General features: G+C 38.8%; 1 protein-coding gene across 6 annotated transcripts in view; it reads right to left on the reverse strand.

Annotated features, from left to right (window-relative positions):
- The window catches only part of LOC131076618 (inositol hexakisphosphate and diphosphoinositol-pentakisphosphate kinase VIP2), a 311,202-nt gene that overhangs the window by 186,736 nt on the left and 100,918 nt on the right, over nt 1-23,548 (reverse strand). For all 6 annotated transcript variants that reach the window (XM_058013892.2, XM_058013893.2, XM_058013895.2 and 3 more), the window contains exon 7: nt 946-1,016. In XM_058013892.2, coding sequence (XP_057869875.1) covers nt 946-1,016 — 71 coding nt within the window. The remainder of the gene's footprint in view (nt 1-945; nt 1,017-23,548) is intronic.

Raw genomic sequence — 23,548 nt, forward strand, 5'->3', positions numbered from 1 at the left:
AATATTGAGCGTTCTGATTCTGTTGATTTAGTTGCAAACATGCATAGTTTTGTGAATCATTTTTGGATGCTACATTTCAAAATTTTAACTAGAAGTTTGTCTATTTAAATAGGATAATAGAGTGCAGAATTTAAAAAATACCCAAGGGTATAGATATTTAATAGCCTTTCCCTCCCCTCCAGCAAAGTCATAGTTAAGAGACATGATACTTCCACGGTCCATATTAGTAAATTCAAGCATCATGTAGTATGATCTGAAACATTTATGTAAAAAACGCTTGCACAATTGTATCCAGAAGCATTCTTGAATTTATTGAAGTCATAGTTGTTATATATGCCGAATCACTGATAGTTGTAATATATGGAAATCATAAATTAGGTGCTACAAACACCATTTCTTAGGTTCGTCCAACAACAACATGTCCAGTGTTGTATCATGTATTTCCTAGTATTCCTGATATTTTTTCTTGTATGGCACTACTGTTCAACTGTTGGCATATGCATGGAAGCTTTTCTTATTTAATCTACTTATTACAATGACTCTCTCCACTCAAAGCTCCAAGTGTGTAAATTCAGGTATATGCTTTATAAGTTGAGATTTATTAATCTAAAGTGCAATATTTAGACTTCCCCCTTGCAGCCATACAATTCTAAGCAGTCCTAATTTCTGTTCTTGTATATTAACATTTACGCAAATGCCAAATACATGAAAAAAACTCTTATTAGAATTATAATTAATATTTACTTTGACTTTGTCCAGTAAACATTCCAACCATGTGGATTCAGGAACAGGCGTATGCTTTACAAGTTGAGATGTATCAGCCACAACTCTGATGTTGCAGAGTTCATTATAGTAGCATCCCCTCAATGTGTTTGAATAGTTATGATCTATTACATTTTCCCAACATCATTAAACATCTAAAATTGTACAAGCTCTTTGTATTACCTTCCGAAATAACTCCTTCATTCCCCCACCAGCAGAACTCGGGTAGTAAATCATAACACTGTGATCATCTCCTGCACATAAATCCATGATAAGAAATAGCAACCTTTTACAAAGAATCAAACTCCATCACTAATGGTACAACACATAAATTTTAAAACATCAATAAAATTCAGTTCCAACAAAGAGCACTACAACATAATGAGATACAATTTTGTTTCTAATGCATGCTTTCTTATACATTTAGGTATGATTTAACCCCCACACATGACATTTGTTTTTATTTTACCTTTACAATTTATCAACTATAATGTCCTCTTCTTCGACTTAGGCATTCGGGTCAGTTCCATGAGCCTAATTCGGAGAATCAAAAAGGGAATAGTTTAATTAATTAAATTAAGTCGCCTTAAATTAATGTTGTGGGTGACTAGTATTTAATTAATTTATATAAAGTGACTTAAATTAAAAAGCGGAAATAATATCAAGTCTCTTTATGTGGACCAAAAAGATTAATATTTTAATAAAGGTGAATTAAAAATATAACTTCTAGGAAGTTGTAAAAAAGGAATGAAGGAGCTCATTTTCATATCTTAATCATTTTATTTCTTTCATTTGCAAAGTTTGGACTGTGAATACAGCTTCCTGATAGGTATTTGGCTTAGCAGATGATAGATTTCTTCCTAGTCAAATTTGTTGGACAATGTGAGGAATCATGAGTAGAGGATTGATATTTTGTACTTTGTCATTGCAAGTTGTTTTTATCAAAGGATGCATCATAAGAAAGGTGAAAGAATCCATGCATATCTACAGATAAGAGTATGGGATTTGGGGATCCATTAAGGCATTAGGTATCCAAAATAAAGGGTTGTCTTCCATACAAGAATTACAGTTTGCAAGTTAAGACAGTAGCAGATTTCTCATCTTATCATGGCATTGAGTTCACTTTGGATCAGCCTAGAATGATATGTGATGTTGCATTGTAAGTGAAATCACTAGAATAATAGCTCCAAAAATACCTTATAGCAGCAAGATCATGAAGAAGGTTTTTTAATTGATTGTAGAGAATTTTCAGGGGTTGGATCATTTCGGCAGTCCACTGTTTGATAAGGGGGTAGCCATACATGAGACTTTCGCAAAATTCAAGTTTCGTTACATTGTGTTAAAAATTGATTTTGAGGAAATGATATGGTCACATTTCTAATCTTTTGGGTTGCCATTAATGATGTTTATATCAAGAAATTATAACCTTCATACACTCCATCATGTCATTCATTTTGAATGAATAAAAGTTTTCATATGGGATATTATGATGCATAAAGACTTCATCGTCTTGAAGCACCACCGCTAGATGACACCTACAATAAAATCATGATATGCAATATGATGGATTTAGCTACTGCATTGTGGAGTATTTGTCCAAATACTCACCAGCTAGGTATAGTGGAGGTTTATGATTACAAAGGGACTATTTGATGGAGGTCTACGGGACAAAATTTCGAATTTTGTGCAGATGACATCCTTTCAATCAGCCATCACATGATTTTAGTGGCTTGCATATAGATGGATTGGCAAATTTCTGCAGTCAAGGAATAGAGAATTTATTGGTTGGAGTTTAGTGATAAAGAATTTCCTGTCTTTGAAAGAGTGTTTTCAGTCATTTCTATGCTCACATCTCATATGCATATTAGAATAATAAATAATTCATTATTGCAGTTGCTATCCCAGTTTCGCATTGCTGATTTTGATAAAGTCATCCAATCAGTTGATTTGTTTTTAGCACTTACACATAATATGTCAGAATATAGTGGGCAAGGTAAGATGCAAATTTCAGAAGGTGATTGATGAGTCTATGAGAATGACATTAGTAGGAGGCATTATCTTGTAGATATACTAGATTTCATAACTAGACATGAGATGGTGCTTGTGAAACCAAGCTACATACGAGATGTGGCATCTCATGATATCCTACCATCCCTCGCATCATGGAGACATCACTTCTTTCTATCTCATTGGCAGAACACATGTATGTAGGGACTTTGAGACACATGTTGACAGTTTAGGGGAAGAACAAGTTCCTATCAATGGTCGCTTCCTATCATGGGTTATATGAATGGGATAAATATGGCAAGATGAATGACTTTGTGGATTGACCACAAGGAGAGAAGCACTATTGCGACTCAAAGGTTGATGGGCATCAACATGGTGGAGCCACTTTGGGAGTGACTATCTATACTCAAGATCATATGTATGGGTTGTTAGAAATTAAAGATGATGGGAGAGTTATACCATGGGAGATTATGGATCAAAAAGGTGAAAGGAATGTTGTTTTTACCTCTCTTTATAGTCATATTATGAGTCCATTTGTGTTCATACAAGTGGACTGGAGAGCGATTTTGAGCAAAATTTGGTACACTTATGAGTTGGTGACTACTGTAAAGGCATTTTCAGCCAAGGGAATTATCAGAAAATCCATTTTGGCCAAGACTTTTCAGTGTTGTAGCGATTGTTCTTCTTTTGGGGTAATGAAAATTGAAAATCAGACTTGAACAGCTACAGATCTAAGCAATTCCAGAACATTCAACCTCTTCACTATTAAAATAATATTATATTATTTCTATAATGGTCATCTTATTGTCGTCTCAAGCTATTTTTAGAGTCTTCGAGTTAGAATGACTTGTTGCTATTTTTAGCTTCAGCTAAATGATTGTTTTTCTTTAGAAACGTCGTCTTGTAATCTCTATTTAAGGAGCATTTGTCTCCTCTATTTACTATCAAATTATTTGAACATTCACAGGGTTAGTTTATGGCTTCAAATGGAAGGAATGGCAAATTTGGCCAACCAAGTTCGGTGTTGGATAAGTTTCCAGGCACCAAAAAACTACTGTCTTATTATCATCTTGCACTTATGGTTGGCACAGCAAGTTACTTTACAATGACAACCAATATGCTTGAGCACAAGGTATTGTCAATGAAAGATTTAACATTTATTTCCACAATTTAACTCCTATGGTGCCACCAATTTGTGATTATGGAGAACAATCTTCTAAGGAGTTGACCAAGATCTTGAAATGTTTGGTTGTTCTTCTTACAAAAGGATTTCAAGAGGTCACTTGTGCAAGTGCCCAATAGTACAAAGCTTCGAGTAGATGGAGCTATGAAGCTTCTAAACATATTTGGGATCTTGGAATCACACGGAGCTTTATCCAAGATCAATCAATTTATGAGTTGGCATTGCTTGAGGACAAGCAATCCTTGGGGAGAGACGACTATAACATCCCCAATTTTACACTATATTGTTTTGTGAGCCAGTTTTTGGGGTTCACCAAAGGTTTCCAAACAAGTTGGGAGAGTTCTAGCATTCTTGGCATCCGATGATGGTTTAGAGTTAAGTTGGTACTCTAGTTGGTGACAACACTCTTTGTAGCATTCTAGGTTTTCTTTTTTGGGGGGGGGTTTGTTCTCCTCGGTCTTTGGAGAACACTGCTATTTATAGCAAATGCTCATCTTGACACCAACCATTTTGGGATTTTGGGGTTTGTTCTCCTCACTCCTTGGAGAACACTACTATGTATAGTCAATGCTCATTTCAGCACCTAGCATCGTTCTTCAACATCAATTATTTAAATATTTGCACTAAAGCTATAAAGTAATGTTTTAATATTCACTTTAGTGTTTAAATGTTATAAAGTGATGGTTTGTACCCCAAAAGTGGACACCTAGGAGAAATAAGGGGAGCCTTTGCACAAGAAATGTTATTAATATTTCAAAGAGGTCTTTTTTGAGTGGAAAATTGTTTTTTTCATTTGTAAAAAGTAACAAAAAGAAAAAATTGTTTTTTTTTCAATAAGCATCAAAAAAACAAAAAGTGTTTTCTAAAAAGTAGCCAAAAACAAATAAGTAGCGAAAATGCAAAAAAGTAATGATGTACTTGTGTTGTGCTGAGGATGCAGGGTTGATGACACCAATAAAATCCATTCCCCATTTGGCAAATGGTCTAGCTTCAATCACTGGATTCAGTGGCATGGCAAGATTCCTTTCTCTAAAAGCTGCGACTTGACATGTGTGGCAAGTCCTGATGTGATTAAATGTATCTTTGAAAAGCGTAGGCCAATAATATCCTGCTCTCAGGATCTGGTGAGCTGTGGCGAGGTTGGCTCCATGTCCGGTCCCAAACTTGGAATGGAAATGTTCAATTATCTGTTTTGCTTCATCTTTGCCAACACACCTCAAATATACCCCTTCATGATTTCTGCGATATAAAACAGATCCTTCAAGCATGTAGTGCTGACACTTCATTCTTAGTGCTCTCTTCTGTGTGGGTGTCATGCGAGCAGGACATCTGTGATTAAGTAAGTATGTCACAATATCTTTGTACCATTCATCATGTGTGACGTCTTCTAATTCATAAACTTGTTGGACTAACCCTGGTCCGTCAATTGCCAATGTCTGCGCCAAAGCTTGTCCTCGAACAAGTTTCATGGGCTGAATTTCAATATCAAATTCTTGGATAATGGCGACCCACTTTCCTCTTCTCTCTCCTAATTCGTTTTGCATGAGAAGAGTCTTGACTGCTACATCAGGCACAATTGCATAAATCTTGGCCCTCAGGAGGTAATGTCTGAATTTCTTAACTGCCTTTACTAATGCGTATACTTGGTTTTCAATATTGGGGTATCTAAGTTCTGCATCTTTCAGCAGGGTGCTCATAAATGCAATTGGATTTTCATCTCTTTCTTCACTTCTCTGGGTCAGAATAGCGGCACAAGCGTAGTCAGAAGCGAAGGAATATAAATAAAATGGCTTGAGATAATCAGGACTAATCAAAACTGGTGCTTCTGAGATGGCGGTCTTTATTTCTTCAAACGCCCTTTTGGCTTGTGGAGTCCACTCAATTTTGGTGTCCTTCTTCAGCATCTCGTTCAAAGGTCTGACGATCTCGGCAAATCCGGTGATGAACTTTCGAACGAAGTTGATCTTGCCGAAAAATGACTTGAGTTCTTTCTTGCTTGCTAGCAAATTGATAGTGGATATAGCTTTCACTCTTTCAGGATCAATGGATATTCCTTTTTCTGAAATGACATGTCCTAAAAGCTTTCCTTCTGTGACTCCAAATATGCATTTCTTTGGATTAAGGGAGACACCGTATCTTTTGCACCTTTGGAAGACTCTTCTTAAGTCGTCCACATGATCTTCTCTTTGCCTAGAGAAAACTGTGATGTCATCCATATATATAATAATGCATTTACCAATTAAATCTCTGAAAGCGATATCCATAGCTCTCTGGAATGTGGCCCCGGCATTTATAAGTCCAAAAGGCATCCTCTTGTAAGCAAACGTCCCCCATTGGTGGTGAAAGCAGTCTTTAGTTGATCTTCAAGTTCGACTAGAACTTGGTTGTATCCTGAATATCCATCTAGAAAGGACATCATCTGCGATCCATTGACAATCTGCAACACTTCATCTAATGATGGTAGCGGATAATTATCTTTCTCTGATGCTCGGTTGAGATTTCTGAAATCAACACACAATTTGATTTCTCCACTTTTCTTTCTAACAGGTACCAGGTTGGCGACCCACGTCGAATGTCTTACTGGGAAGATGATCTTGGTTGTGAGTAACTTCTTCACTTCTTGGTATATCAGTGGTTCCAATAGAGGATTAACCGGTCTTTGTCTTTGCCTGAATGGCTTGCTTCCTGGCTTCAACAGGATCGTGTGAGTGATAATTGCAGTGTCATACGTCTTGAGATCTTCATAGCTCCATGCGATGACATCTGGGAAGTCCCTCATGTTTTTCAGGATTCCATCTCTTTCAGTCGCTGTGCAGGATTTTCCAATGAATACGTTCTTGGTTTGTATCTCATCACCTAGATTGATCGTGTCGCACATGTTTTCATCCGAACTGTGGTTCTTCTTTTCTTTCAACTTGTCAGGATCAAAAATCCTTTCTAATTCAACCATTCCTTTTGGAATAGTGTTTGTCTTTAAATTCAAGACACCTTCAACATCAAATTCGGCTTCTCCTACTTCATCTTCATCAATGATCTGCGTTAAGAAGACATCTGTGTTGGTTAGGAAGTCTAGGATGTGCTTGTCGTGTTCGAAAACTTGAAAATTGGTAATGTTGTCTGGGACTGAGGGAACTGATACTAACTCGACTGTGAACTTCTTCAATCCTTCCATTGCTAATGGTATCAAAGAACTAACGGCCTGCGCAAGGGAATTCGCTACTTGATTCTGATGTCTATAAATCGAATTGATATTGAAAGCTTCAAAACTCTCAATTAGATCCCAGACTCGATTTCTGTACTTGGTCAATCTTTTGTCATGGCAAACATACTGCTTCCTGATTTGTCTTATTGCTATTTCTGAGTCTCCATATACTTGTAATATTTTCACTCCTTTTTGGATGGCTAATAATAGTCCATGAATCAAAGACTCATATTCAGCTACGTTGTTGGTGCAAGGAAATTGTAATCTGTGAGCGGCAAGGTAAGTTTCTCCTGTTGGACTAATTAATTCGTAGCCGGCTCCAGATCCTTGTTTAGATTTAGATCCGTTGAACCTTAATGTCCATATTTGATTTTCTTGATTTTCTGTTTCTGGGCCTTCCTGACTTTCAGATGATATATCGGATAAAACTTTATCTTCCATAGAACTCTCGGTCTCTGTAGAGCTTTCATTCTCTGAATCTTGAATTTCTTCCAGGATTAGTGTCTTCGGGGCTCTTTTGTATACTTGCTCCAATGCGGTCTGGCATAAAGCACAAGATAATTCTGAGTGGACGGCATTGTGAATTCTACACCAATTTGGAAGAAGCAAATCTCGGACGGACGCTAAGTTGCCAAGTTGCACACTTTGTTGGATGTTTCTCTGTACGAATCTCCTAAAATTTTCAAACATCCCTTCGTCTTCTTGGTCGGATCCTTGATCGCTTTCAATAACTATCTCTGTCGATTCTATCACCTCTTGTTGGGTATCTTCATCTTGTACGTTTTGTATCATTAAAACTTCCTCCACTTTGGGCTTGTACGTCCCCAGGTCGAACTCTAAAAACAGGACTTCATTGTCTTCCCCATATTCGGTTATCATCAATCTCAACCTTGGAGTACTATCAATTTTGATCTGGTTCGGGACTCCTCTCCATGGTAGCCACATGTGTGCGAAATCAGTTGACACATACCCATTCAATTTTCGCGACCAATCTCGACTTAGGAGCATTCCATATGAATCTGGAATATCCACCACTGAAATATCTATGAAGTTCTGGACTCTTGGATCTGCGGCCAATTGCATATGTATGTTGTTTAACTCACCCATGACTGGAACTTCTGTCTTGTCAAGCTGAGTGACTTTTCTCTTGGTAGGAGCGGGGGTTATACCTAGTCTTTGACAAACAGCCAGGGGCATCACGTTACTGGAAGCTCCGGAATCATAAAGGCAATTGTGTAATAATTTTCCAAATATTCTGACTGATAGCAGGAACGGTGCCGGTTCATCTTTTGCTTGGGAAGGGACTGAGATCTCCTCATTTGATTCTTGATGTTTGACTTCATTAATCTTTGAATGATCGTCCTTTGCTAGACTCTCCACTTTTGAGTGATTGGCTTTGTTTGTAGATTTTCCTTTCTTGATCACATCTTTCTTGATTGCGACTTCCTTTTCTGGAAGAACCAGGTTAGTGGTGAGGTTCTCTTTGACGGTAGATTGGGTCTTCTTATTCTCACCCCTTTTGAGTAATACTTTTCCTTCCAACATATCTTCCTTTTTAGCTGGGAAGGTTATAGTCTGGACCATACATTCATTCTGTTCGGATTGTCCTTGGGGATCAGCTTGCTCTTGGGTCACATTGATAGTAGCTTGAACATTTGACCTTGTTGTACTAGACTCACTTAGGCTATTGATTTCTGACACTTTGAGCAATTCATAAAGTGGTAGGCTCACTTTAACTTTCTTGAGTTCATCCAACACTAAGGCGGCCAATCTTTTCATTTCATTACCTGTGGGAGGTGCAATATTCCTTTGTCTGTATTCTTGAGTATTCTGAGGGTACTCTGGAACGTTGCTAGCTTGGGGATCCGGCGGAGTAGAGAAATTGTTTGGAGGGATCGACGTTGTTAGAGGTTCTTGATTCCTCTGATTTCTGTGATAAACTCTCTGGTTCACACCTCCTGACGATTGGTGAAACACCTCCTTTATGCCTTCTACCAGGACACTGTCATTCAATGGTGGAAAATAATACTCTGAATCTTCTATAGGTCCATTCGCAGATGCTGGCGGAAACTGGGATCCTGGTGGTACCATCGGTCCATTAGCTGACTCTGGTGGAAATCTTCCATTTTGTACTTGACTAATTTCTTCTTGTGAATATCTGCAGGTTTCCACAATCATGGCTTGACCGTACTGCGTGGTTGGAACAATTTCGTATCCTATCGTGGGAGGATTTTCAGGTGGATTAGTGGTGCGCATCTCTTGTTGGAAAATGTCGGCCGCAATCTTGCACTCAGGACACTGCAACTCGGAATGTTGGTTCGTATTGTGGAGTCTGCACCAACTAGACAAGGCTACTTCGGCTAAAAACACTTTGCTTGTAGAAGGATTTTCTTGATTTTACGAGTTTGGTGGGTTATCCAATGGCGTCACCACATTTCCGTTGTTGGGAGCCGTATTCCATGGTCTCCTCTGGAAACCTTGGTTATTATTTCCTTGATAGTTGTTTCTAAATCCTTGATTATTGTTTCCTTGGAAATTTTGGTTGTGATTGATCCTTTGCATACTTTGGAGTTGATTATTCTGGTTCCTCAAGTGGGTCACCTCAGTTGATAGCCTCTTGACTTGCTCAATCAACTCTTTCATTTCGTCTTTCTCTTCTTGTGTCCTTGACGAACTTGTGGCATTTTGCAGGTACACAGGTTGTGCGGGTGGAGCTTGAGAAATTGGAACTCCAGGGTGAAGGACCAACTGATTTGCCGGCTGTACGGTTGGATATGTTGCTTGCGGAATTGGATTCATGACTGGAGTTTGGTTGGCCAAGGCCGTACCAACTGCCTGCATCTGGTTCGGTGCTGCGACAGGTCCCATGTGAAGAAGTGGCCCAGTGATATTCTGTCCCATGTGCTTACTTACTTCAATAGCTTTTGCATAGGCCGCATTTAGATCATTCGGAGTCGGATGCGTCCTTACGAACATAGCTGTGAGATGATCTAAGGCTCCATAGTAAATTTCTCTTGGATCTGCAATAAGATAAGGAGGACGTAGCATTGTGTATGTGCGGTGAAACCTGTTGTTGAAAGACGTAATAGGTTCATGTTCTCTCCTTCGAACCTCCACAAATTGTCTATATAACTCAGCTGGTGTAGTTGGGATACCAAATTTGGCAATGAATGCGTCTTTCATCGCGTCCCAAGTCCTGATGGACCCTGTAGGCAAATGAATGAACCAAAAGTATGCCTCTTCTCCCAATGAGTAGGGAAAAAGTCTACATGCCACATCTCCATATTCAATTTGTCTGTTACGAAGAAGGTCCTCGAACATCTTGATATGATCTTCCGCTGTGCGATGGAAATCACTGACATTGAACTTGGAACAAAAGTGCTCTGGATTCTTCGGCATATCATGATAAACTGCAAATTCCAACGGTGATGGATTGTTGACTAACCAAGTCGCACCATTAAGTATATGAGGAGGAGGAGGTGGAGGTGGAACACGTTGAGCCATTGTATTCTTTGAAGTTGAACTTGATGAACTAGCTTGGCCTTTTGTTTGAGAAATTGCTTGGATACTGGATTGGATCGCCGCTTGTACTTGTTCTTGAAGAACTTGTGATGATTTAGGAGATCCTTCCAATCTTAATTCGAACTCTTTGGGAGTGTCTTCTCTCTTAGCTCGCTTTGCTTTGGAGGTAAATTGAAGTTCGCTTAGATTCTTGATGCCTGGTGTGGACCTCAACAACCTTTGATGTTTCTCGGGTGAGAAAGAACCAATGCGATCCAGCGTGAAGTCTTGTGAAGATTATTGTGGGTTCCTTTGATTGCGAAGTTCTCTAGCTATGACCCTTCGATGTTCTTCGGCTCTATCTTCCTCTTGTTCCAAGATAATTCTGACTCTGTTATACTCAACTTCACTTCTCATTGCGTCCCACGCTACTTGATTCAATCCTGAAATGATATCTTCTTGAGTGTTACCTATCTGCAAATTCTGTTGCACCACTTGATTCAATCCTTCATGTGGCAACACCATCGTACTTCATGATCACTTTTGCAATGTATTTCCCTTCAAAATCTTTGCTTTCAGAAATTCGGAAAACTGCCCTCCTTCTAGCGCCAATTCTGTTGACGTGTATTTTATACACCATCACACACAGAATAAAATACCAATAGGCATCTTATCCTCTCTTGAGAAAAAGCCTCTAACTGCTGAAGATTCACATAAAGGATCAGTTAGGAAGACTCCAAGGTTCTGGTTAGTAGGGTCTCTACGTGTGGACAAGCTTCCAGCGGTATGATGTGATTTGCTGTTTCCTTCAAGGGGTCTTACATATTCCGAAAGTTCAAGATTTGCTAAACTAAAGAAACTTTCAAAAATAACAAAAGAGTAGGGTTTGAAAGAGGTCTAATCTAACCTAACCCTAAGAATGACTTCGTGTGAACAAGACTTGGCAAGATTCAACCAATTTCAATTTTGCCATAAGATAACAACTCAATTGAAATTGATGCGATCTTCTAAGGTAATAAAATGATATTCAATGCATCAAAGATCAAAGATACTACCACGAAGGTACATATCCAAGATACAATAATGATTGAAGATTAAGGGACTCAAAGTATTCTCCAGTCGACCACGCAAGGCGTTCCTACAATCAGCAAGAAGCTAGTGGTTTGGATTACGAATCCTACCAAAGATCAAGTCTCACACAATGTCCTTCAAATTAACACACTACTTTGATTGAGTATGATTCAAGTAAATTGAACAACCATGAAGATAACCAAGAAAGTTGCAACAAAACACCATAACTTCAATATTTTATTGATTTCCAAGTCATCATGTACAACAATTGCTTGAATTCCTCTCTTCAAAACTCAATCTTGCTACAAAATAAAATTGCTTCTAACTCTAATCTCTCTAATACAATAAACTCTCTGATATCTAACTATTGACTATTACCAAATGAAATGAAAAATGGGGGTATAAATAGCATCCCCAATTACAATGAAAGGTCCAAATCGAAAGTAGATCAACGGTCAAGATCATGACACCTAAACCCTAATTAGGGTTTCTAACAAATGGCCTCCTTTTTACAGAACAATATTAAATACATAGCCAAATACTAAATTTGGCACAAAAACCTAGGAGACATAAACCAATGACAAATAAGATGCCATGTCATCTATAACAACCTTTCATCTAGAATCTTATTCCCTTTCCAATGTTCTTTTTTGGCATATGCAATGAATCTTGTCACGATTCCTTCGATTTCTGCAATTGGAATCTCGGGAAGATTCTTCATACTCTCTTCCAAGTGGATGACCTGATCGAATGCATCTAGAAGAGCTGCGTCCCAAGTAGATTCAAGTTCCTTCGTTCTTTCAATCAGGAGCATGGTGGCAAACATCTGATCATTGTGCTCATCTGTAACATTTGCGTCCTTGCAAAAGATGACCTTGATTCTATCCTCTAATTCCTGCATATCCACATCTGTCTCGACCTCGATCCTTCTGCCAAGAATGGTAGGAAGTACCTCAAATACTCTGTCCTGGATCGGATTGATCACCTCCTCAACTTGGCCACATCTAACACTGATGTCCTCGAAGAAAACACTCTTCATATAGAGTAAGGTTGACCACTGAAACAAACTGTGAGATTCTCCATCCAAAATCTTCTCTTGTGCTAAAACTTTCCTTGATGTGTGTCTAATTACCTTCAAGACAGAAATGATGACATCTTTGGTATGGGCAAATGCAGCTACTGTCATCATCAAATTGTGGATTATCTCAAGAACCTGCATAGCTTGATGAATAATCTTCATCATCCTTGTTACAAACTCTATGGCCACGGTATGAGATTTATCCATCCAAGTACTTGTACGTTGGACCATGTTCCTGAATCTTTCTGCCTCATTGATTGATTGAAGTGGAAGTGCTTGCACTGGTGATCTAGCTGGATCCTGACGTCCCAAAGGTTCGTTGATGTGACTGAAATATGTCCTCCATCCACCGACCTCTCTCTCAAGCTTTCTATTCTTCTCCATTTCTTCTCTAAGCTTGTCCTTCAATGCCTCAAATGAGTCGGTAGCATCATCTAAAGTCTGCTCTGCTGTAGATGGTCCTAACTCAAATGTCTGTATATCATATTCCTCTGCTAGGATCTCACCTTCATATTTGTCTGCTGCCGATGTAGCTATCTGCAGTTTTCTGGATCCAGTCTCATCTCGAATCATCTTGGACATCTTGGTAGCCTTCCTCTTTTCTGTTACTTCATGTGAACATCCAACAAGGCTCTCTAAATCAATAGCATTGTCCTCGTCCTCTACTACGATCACCTTGGTTAATCTTTCCTTCAACCAATCTGGGATAATCGATCTTTTTTCCTGAACTTGAATCTCTTTATGTACTACTTCTTCTTCTCTGGGAGGAGATGTCATTTCATTGTCTTCTTTATCTTCATCTAAATCATAATCTTGGAGAGATCCATCTGGTGAACCATGTTGTGCCTGTCCTCCTTCCTACCTGTCATTCTGTACCATAGACTCCATGGATTCTTCCACTTGAATTGTTCTCTTCTCAGGTCTAGAAGATGTACCGGATGATCGATCTCTGTTAGCCTCTTGTTTCTTCTTGGAAGATTCTCTCTTTCCAGGTCTCTCTTTCCTCTTCGAACCTCTTGGATGGAGATTGCCCTCACTGGCACATCGAAGGTTACCTTCACCTGAATTTCTAGGATTAGGATTGCCTTCACTCACACTAGCTCCACCTTCGGCTGGTTTCTCTTCCAAAGTGAAAGTCATAGCTATGCCTTGTTCTCTCAACTTCTGATGTTGTATGTCAACCCATCTGCGAGTACAAGACAAGACTGGTGCCATCAAAGTATCTAAATCCACGACCTCGGGCTCATTCCAATCCAACCTTATTGTTTTGCTTTCTCGATCATAGGAAGACTGGATATGTCTGCCACTGTCCTGAGCTTGATCGGCCACTCTATAAATCCTGCATTTCCTGATGAAATCCAAAGGCAATCTAGAATGCATTTTCCGTTTCACTTCAAGATCATCTAAGAGATTCATCATAAAATCTTCTATTTGGTACTCATGTTTAAACTTTCTGCCGACTGTCTCCTCTAAATGTCCATGTGGATCAAAGCTTTCTCTCAGAGCAAAAGATGAAAAAGAATACAAGGCTAACTCCTTCTCTGCGTCATCCATGGCTAAAGCATTAGGACATACCTCAACTGAATTGCCCAAAATGATGGGTACTGGAACTCCATTCTGATGTCTGTGTCTGAATGCCCTTGCATATGCTGCCAACTGTCTTGTTACTTCAAGTAACACAATTCTGTCTGTTGGATATCTCGGCAACATGTATGGAGGTAAAGGACATCCATGCACCCTAATATAAGTGAACTTGGGAAACTGAATGAACCAAGCACCGTACCTCTTTATGAATTCCTGTGCATCTTGAGATAATCTGTTGTGAATTCCACCTTGCAACGACCTTGTGATGTTCATCGTGAAGGTATCATTAACTAGCTTGTAGTTGCTTCCTGGCCGATGATGCAAGTAGGCATAGGAATCACAAGCTCTGACCTTGCCGGGTCCTCTTCCAATCACTCCTCTGTGAGGTAGTCCTGCGTACTCAACACTCCTAATCAAGGCATAGATGACATATGAACTCATGTGGAAGGACTTAGTAGCCTTGAGTCTCCTCAACTGTACGTCCAAGCAATGGCTAATCATTCTAGCCCAATGTATCGTACCTTTCCCTTGAACAATCACCCGGATGAAGTAAAACATCCATTTCTCAAAATAGAAGGCGTGAGGGGCTCTTGTAACTCGGTTGAGCATAGTAATCAAATCTCTGTACTCCTCCTGGAAATCAATCCTGTGTGGTGTGTTCGGGATCTTGCTCAGACGGGGACGACTCTTGAGTAACCAGTTCTTATTGATTATGCTTAGACAAGCATCTGGATCATCTTCGTACATTGACCTGGCTCCTTCTAAGCTCTTATATATCATGTCCCTGTGCTCTGGAAGATGGAAAGCTTCACTTAAAGCTTCCTCTGAAAGGTACGCCAAAGTGTTTCCCTCTTTGGACACGATCGTCCTGGACTGTGGATCATAATGACGAGCGCACTCGATCATCAACTCATGGCACTGAATAGCTGGAGGAAAGCCGGCCGCCTTAATGATGCCACTCTCAATTATTCTCCGGGCGACAGGTGATGGCTTGCCAATGTAAGGGACATCTTGAAACTTCTTCGTGCTGAAGTTGCCTAAATTAGTATCTCCAATGTTGCTCCACTTTGACATGATCTTAGTCTCCACTTCTTCGGTCTTCTGATCTTCTTTCATGAGAGCTGAACGACTTGTGGATGCTCCCGCCTTCGGGGTTGCCATACCTACACAACATTTCATAATGAGAAGCTAGATTTTGCAATAAATAACATAGATTAGAGAATATTTTTAGGAAACTTCATGATAAGTCCTTGAATTATCATTTCCTAAAAATGACGATTGAGCTAGGGATTCAAAATTCAAAATTTCAAAATCTAGGCCATGACGATCAACAATCAAAATTAAAACAATAAAGCAAAAATCGCCATACCTCAATAGAGAGCTAACTCTAGAATGCAAAATGAATAAAATTCGCCTAGGCAAAATTGACGTTAGATAGCTTTGATGTGATTTCTCTTCAAATAGCAATTTCGCCACCTTTGGAGATGCCCTTGACGTGATCTCCTTTAAATGATCGATCCTTTATCAATTCGCTCAAGTGAAAACCAAGTTCGCACCTCCTTGGATGATGTTTGCGCCTTCCTTTGGATATGAATTCGCACCCCCTAACTTGAAATGAAATTCGCACTTGAACTCAATCTCGCACTTCTCCCTTTGTCTTCCAAATCGCATGTGAAATGGCAAAAAATGATAATGTGAAAATGAAGATTTTCACCCTCCTTTTATAGTGCTTACCTCTCACCTCCATATAGGCCGACTTGGTAAATAATAAGGCAATTTAAGCGATTTTTTAAACAAGGGCCGACCTTCATAAAACAATAAAATACCAAGCGCTCCCTTTGATTTTTTATTAAATTAATAATTAATTATTAAATGCCTTCATTTTTAATTAATAAATTTCAATTTTTACAAGGCAAAATAATTAATTAATACCAAGCGCAATATTTAAATGCCATTTTAATTGGATTTTCAAACTTTATCGAATTTTAGCATTTAAATAAATTAAAAAATGTTTATTTTGGGCGCCAAAATTTGAAAATGAAATATACATACCTCATCGCCCTGGTCCCTGACTGAGGGACAGGAGCGATCCATCAATTTGGTCTTGATCTTTGCATTTTTGACATCCAAAGTCTTCATCTCCACGTTCAAATCGACATTTTAGCTGGGTCCTTCGAGTTTGATTGACTTGTTTGTGCGAAGGAATGTCTTTAAATGTGATATCGCCCTGGTCCCTTGGAGAGGGACAGGAGCGATCCTTGTCTTCTAGCTTGAAATTCATTGTTTTTGATTCTAACTCTTCGTTCATTGCCTTCCAAATGGCGTTTTAGACCCTTTGCAACTTGTTTTGTTATGATCTTCGAAGGATAATAGGTGTTTTGGCAAATATCGCCCTGGTCCCTTGGAGAGGTACAGGAGCGATCCTCATAATTTCTCCTTGACCTTTGTAAATTCGAGCCTCAATCATCTTTGTGAAGGACAAACAATGCTATTCTTTCATTCCATGCTCATTTCGCTTGAATTCCACAAGACATTTAAACGTTAGAAGGATCATCGCCCTTGTCCCTTGGAGAGGGACAAGGAGCGATCCATGTGTCTTGGCTCAAATTTGCAAACTTTTGATCTTGGTTCTTTGTTCATCACCTTCGAAATAGCGTCCTTGATATTGCCTATCCTTGCCTTGTCTTGGTTTTGAGGGAACATGGGTATTTTAATAAAAATCGTTCTGGTCCTTGTCCAAAGGACAGGAGCGATATAGACCTTTTGTACAAATTGGTAGCATTTTAACGTGCAACACCTTGGTATATGACCTTCAAAGGACGCCTTGAACCTTTTACGACCTTGTAAAGTCTTGACTTAACGTGATTTTTGCATGAATTGGCCAATATATTCAATATCGCTCTGGTCCCTTCCTGAGGGACAGGAGCGAACTGGGGGTCTTGATGTAATTCGTTCAATGTTGATGACCCTTGATGCTTTGTGCTTGATGGAGATGCCTTAAGACGTCCTTGCCACCTTGTTCTCCGTCTTAGAAAGTCTTGAATTTGGAGGAACGATAGTATAATCATTATATCGCCCTGGTCCCTTGGAGAGGGACAAGAGCGATCCTAGCCTTGTGGAGTCCACTTCACTTTATCATCTTTGAAAACTATCTTCAACGGATTCGTAATGTTCCATTCCATTCACCCATGCCTTGGGGTCCATTCAAATTGAGCAAGAAAATCATCTAAAGTAAAAATCGCTCTGGTCCCTCCCTGAGGGACAGGAGCGAACTTAGGTATTTAGGTCCCATGTTGAGGTTTGATAATCTTCAATTTGTCTTCAATGGGTTCAATTCATCTCCTTTCTTGCCTTCAAACTTATAACTTGCTTGATTTTCGTCTGGATTTTGCCCTATGAAGAACTTCGCTCTGGTCCCTGGGAGAGGGACGGGAGCTACAAAGAATTTCGCCCTGGTCCCTGACTGAGGGACAGGAGCGATTTTGGCATTCTGGGTCATTCTCCTTCATGTCGGCACTTCAAGTTATATTCATTTGATAAAATGCATCTCCTTGGATCTCTTCAAATCATCAAGTCGTTAAAATCTTGCAAGGACAAGGTAATATTTGATTTGTAGCTCTAGTCCTTCACTGAGGGACAGGAGCGATTTTGACTCCTAGAGGCACTTCCGTGTTCGTGAAATTCTTCAATTTATATTCAACGGAAAGATCACGCCATTCTTCATCACTTGCAATTCGAAATTCATCTTGACTCTGCAGGGACAGTAAGATATTTTAAAACGAGCTCCGGTCCTTCACTGAGGGACAGGAGTGATTTTGCTCCTACAGGCCAAAATATCATGATTTTGCACATTTAATCACTTCACGAGGCAAAAACAAATCATTCCCAATGCCCGGGATCAAAAATCAAAAAAGTCAAAATTTGGTCAAAATTACTCATTTGGACAAAAATTCACACTTCATCATCAACACTTAGACAAATTTAAGCTCAGCACTCAAAAATTCCAATTGAAAATAGACCACTCTGGCGAATTCATTTTATTCAAAATTGCATCCTACAAAAGGAAGCTCAAAAAGCTCTCAAAACTGACTGGATTCTGGCCTGAAAAGACGGCAATTAAAACCCTAAGGCTTGACCCTAAATCCAGACAACTGACCGACTAACAAAACCCTAAAAAACAAAGCGAAAGGCGAGCGAAAAACAAGCAAAAAGAGGGGGTCCCCATTTGCAATGGGGCGATGTGTGAAATGGTCACAACAGGTCCCGGTGGTGGACTTCATCTTTGTTCAGCGGCACGGTTCCCAATGCTCGGTTGTTCTCGCACTCTTGCATCTTTTCTTTTCCAATCTTCAGCGCCTGGCCTTGGATTGTGATCCTTCCTTGATTTGTGTTTGAGGTTTTTCTCCTAGTTCTTCGATGACGCCCTGCGATCAATCAACCAATTTCATTTCATTAAATCAATTTGAAAAATTAATTAATTAATTTCACAAATATTAAATCCAATTACAACGTCTGGCTTGAGAAGCTCTTTGTGAGATGTATCTTGAAAATGCTTCTCCTTTCTCTTCGAACGTGAAATCTGATCCTTGGTCTTGATGGTGTTTGGGCGATTTACTTCTACGTGTTTTACCTTTGGAGTCTTGGGCGTTTTGAAAACTTCTTATAGCGCGACTCTGGAGGTTTGAAGAGCTTCTGCAAATTTTAAAACACTAACTCTCATGCCTTTTCTGGTGAATTTTGGAGAATGGAGGGCACTTTTGCAGACTTTAAACTTTACGTCTCCATCTTCCAAATTATGAACTCTGCGTTTTCGCGCTCTATCTAATAAACTTTCTGCGTTGTGTTCTTCGGACGAATGGGGATCTATCAATTTCTATGTGTCGCGATTCTGGGCACTATGTCAAATTTCGGACCTTGGAGGCGTTTTGGCGATTTGCCCAAAATTTCAGACCATAAGGCGTTTTGGAATTTGCCCAGAATTTCGGACCATTCAGCATTTTTATAAATTTCAGAGCTAAACGCGTTTTTTGTAACCTGTAGAAATTTTGGACCTAAATGCCCTTTGGAATTTTCGGATGCTTTGGACGTTTTGTTTACTAAGGCGTTTTTTGGACCATTTAACACTTCGCAAAAAAACTTCGAAGTTCAACGCGCTTTGCAAATTTCGGAGCACTTGGGTTGTTTTCGCCAATTTCGTCGCCTTTCAATTTCGGCTCTAGGGTCCGAAAATAAGGATTCAATGCGAAGTTCAGGCCAAAAGACGTTTTATGCAAAATCGATGCACTTCCAAATTTCAGAGCAGGGGTCCGAATTTGGGGTTATAAAGCGAACTTCGGAGCTGGAGGAGTTTTTTGAAACATTTCGCACTATTTCACATTTTCTAATTTTGTCCTAGGGTCCGAAAATAGACACTTAAGTGATTTTTCACACCTTGAAGGTCTTTTGCAAGATTTCACGTTTTTATTTTTTTCGCCCCAGGGTCCGAAAATGGACGTTTAAGTGTTTTCGGAGCTTATAGCATATTTGGCGAATTTTAAAAGGAACTTCGGACCTCAACGTGTTTTTTTCAAACTCGATACACTTTTCAAATTTCCCCCCCAGGTCCGAAAATGGACACTTAAGTGGTTTTCGGACCTTGTAACATATTTTGCAAAATCGCGTTTTTTAAACATTTCGCCCCAGGGTCCGAAAATGGACATTTAAAGTGTTTTTCGGACCTTGAGGGTCTTTTAGCAACTTAAGGTCCATATATTCTTTCAGGATGTTTGAGAGTGGTTTCGGAGTTTTTGGAGGATTCCTCAGTTTTTCAGAGTTAGTCAAATTTCAGGATTAGGACATTCCAGACTTAGCCAAATTTCAGGGTCAAGAAATTCCAGACTAAGCCAAATTTCAAGATCAGGACAGAAAGGCACAAACTTGGGGGTCCCTGTCTAAGACGGGGATGGGTGTGCGATTCACACAACACAACCCTAAACAAAAATTAGGAAAAATTTGTGAAAATGACCTTCGTAATGAAGGCTTGTGAGCTTTCGGACCCTACAAAGGGTGCTACCTGATGAGCCTTAGTTTTATGCTTTTATTTGCTATCTTTTAAGACTTTTATATTTGTTGATGGACTTTATATCATGCTTTAACCGACCTTTGGACCTATTTTGATAGTCATGCCACCTATAGTTTAAGACCTTTATTTTGACAAAACCATGAACTTTATGAATGTAAGTATAAGTATTTACTGTTTTTGTGTGATTGATGAATGTGTGCAATGGATGATCATGAAATGTGGATGGAATGCTTGCTCTAATCTTTGTGTTGCAGCCGCGTGGAAACATTCTTTGAGATGAAACAAGGCTTCATTTATAGCAGCATGGTAACGTGGGCAAAGATTGGACAGCAAGGCCAGAAAAGGTCAAGGATTGTTGCAACTCGGGCACTAGCTGTCCAAGCTCATTAAGGAATCCGCAGAACAGTCATGATTCATTAAATAGTTTTGTTGATGGTTATGATGGATGTTAGAGATTATATAGGGAAGATCTACAAATGTTCAAGAACGAGACAAAGTCCTAATTGTCTTAGTTTTCCTAGATTTCGTAGTTTAAATAAAAGCTTCCACCTAGATATTAGGAAGAGGAGCGACTCTTATGGGAATTGCTGTAAGGATGGATGCTATAAATCCTTCCCGTATTCCTTAGATAGTTAGTTACTATTTTCTTATCAAGCAATTTTATGTTGTTCACTTGATTTCTGAATAAAGAGCATATCTACTTTTTGAACAAGTTTATGATGTTCTAATATGGTTGTGCGAGTTCAATAAGTTAGTTTCTACTGTAACTTTCATTCCAGAAGACTCACCCAAGGGGCCCCACTTGGTGAAGATTCTGTCTGGTTATCTTTTATGCATTTTGTCTTTTGAGTTATTTAATTTTGTTCTATTGAATTGCTCGTTGTATGCTCCTACAGCCATAGACTATTACTCTAGGTCTGTTCCTGCAGCCACAGAAGAATAGAATAGTTGTTTCTGTATAAGTTAGAAGAATTTACATTTTGATAGAAGTTAGTATAATCTTCCGGAGTTATGATTTTAAAAGTAATTTTCTTTCCTATTAAGATTTATTTAGCATTTCCATTCGCTTAGAATAGGATAGACTTGTTCCTAGACACTCTTGGTACATATATCTTGCAGTCCCATTTCAAGATGTATGTCCTCGGATTGATAGATAAATGAGTCAAGGTAATGGGGTTTGGATAGCTGCTCAGTTAGAAATTTGTGTCTCTAAGTTGAGTACTAAGTTGTGTATAACATCCATTGTTTTGAACCAACACTACCCTCAACACCACTAGGGGCTTTGCCAGGGGCACTGCCCCTTGACCCCAAACCACCACCCGCCATTCTTATTGTTAATGCAATCATTGCCATGTTTTTTATGTTTATTAGTTTAAACTTCACTTAGTATGCCAAAGTTTCATTTGAAATTCTTATAATTATTCTCGGTTTGCTCCTAAAGTTTTAAAACTCTGCCCACCATTGTTAATGTTCAAATTTAAATGTAATCATTTTCATATTTTTAATGTTTATTAGTTTATACTTAGTGTGGCAAAGTTTCATTTACAGTTCTTATACTTATTCCCTGCACATTTTTTATAGCTAATCTTTTGAGTACTATATGTATTTGTGCCACAAACAACCTTGGGAAACTCTGCAGAACTATGAAAAAAACAATTTTCCTGAAAAGTAGCAAAAAACATTAAAAAAAGTACTTTTCAAAAAAGCAACGAAAAAAAACAAAATGTTTTTTCTTAAAAAAGATTTCAAAAAGTTATAAAAGGAGGATTGAATGTAACATACACCCTTATACCTCCTTTTTTTTTGTGCTTGTTGTAATGTTTGAATCATGATTTTGCAAATGGTGTTGATGAAGAATTTCAATGTTTTGTTCATAACGATAGATTGCAGCAAAATAGGAAATATTGCATTAATTTAAACTTACGAAAATTTGAACATTACATAGGAAATACACTGCTGAAAATTCCAGATTTTTTTGCAAGCTTAAATATTCAATTTTTCAATAAAATACTGACAACCCAGTTCATAAAATAACCCCTATTATCTAAATCCAACATACCCAAAAAATGCAACAATAATTTGGGTCGAGCTGCTCACAAAATTTACCCTAACAACACCTAGTATCAAAACTTGCCGCGAGAAAGGCGAGTTTGCCGAGTTGGCGAATCGAGCCAAGCTTGGCGAGTTTTGACAACTCGTGACTCGAACTCGATGAGTTTTGCTCATAAATCGCCTAACTCGGGCGAGTCAGGCGAGTTATGGTAAAACTCGCCAAGTCCGAGCTCCAGGACTCACGCCACGGAATGTCAAACATGGCAGACACAAAGGCTGAGGCTACGGCTATGGCAGAGGAGGAGGATAGAGCACAAACCGGCACAGGCACAGCTGATGTTGATCATTGTGGCACCTCACAGGCAGAGACTATGGCTACTCAGTCATCTAGGACCTACCTTAGACGCTTTTGTAGGAGGCAGACAGACTACTCTGAGGCTGAGGCTGACGATGAGCTAGAGCCTGAGCCATAGATTTGTTTTTGTTTACAGTTACATATATGTTTGGGAACATTTGATGTCATGGATTTTATATACATTTGACAACATTTATAACTCTATATATCTATGTTTTCTATTTCCTTCAGCTACAATTTACATTTCTACGCATGTGATGGATGCATGTTTATGTATGTGATCAAATTAGCTTCTATTTGATGATGTTATAGTGTCTTTGAGCTTTATTCAATAATGGGTGCATGTGTTAAATTTGCATCAGATTTAGATGGTATTTTCAAATTTTATTAACACTTAGATATTAAATTAATCCAGATAATATATTACTGATATCTTAATAATTCCAGATTGCAATATAATGTCGATCTTATTTACTGTTGTATTTATCAGAATTTCTCAATGCTGATTACACAGTATATCGAACTATCCAAGTTCGTATATGACAGACTTCTCACACTGCAGATTGCTCTATCTCTCTCACAATATTCTCCGCTTCAATCACTAATCTTGACTATAATTAATATCAACTTCCGTATGTTGACTACTCTCTATATTGTTCGGTGTGTATATATCCCGACCGAATGTGATATGG

Source organism: Cryptomeria japonica, chromosome 5, assembly GCF_030272615.1.
Source record: "Cryptomeria japonica chromosome 5, Sugi_1.0, whole genome shotgun sequence".
In the NCBI taxonomy this organism is placed as follows: Eukaryota; Viridiplantae; Streptophyta; class Pinopsida; order Cupressales; family Cupressaceae; genus Cryptomeria; species Cryptomeria japonica.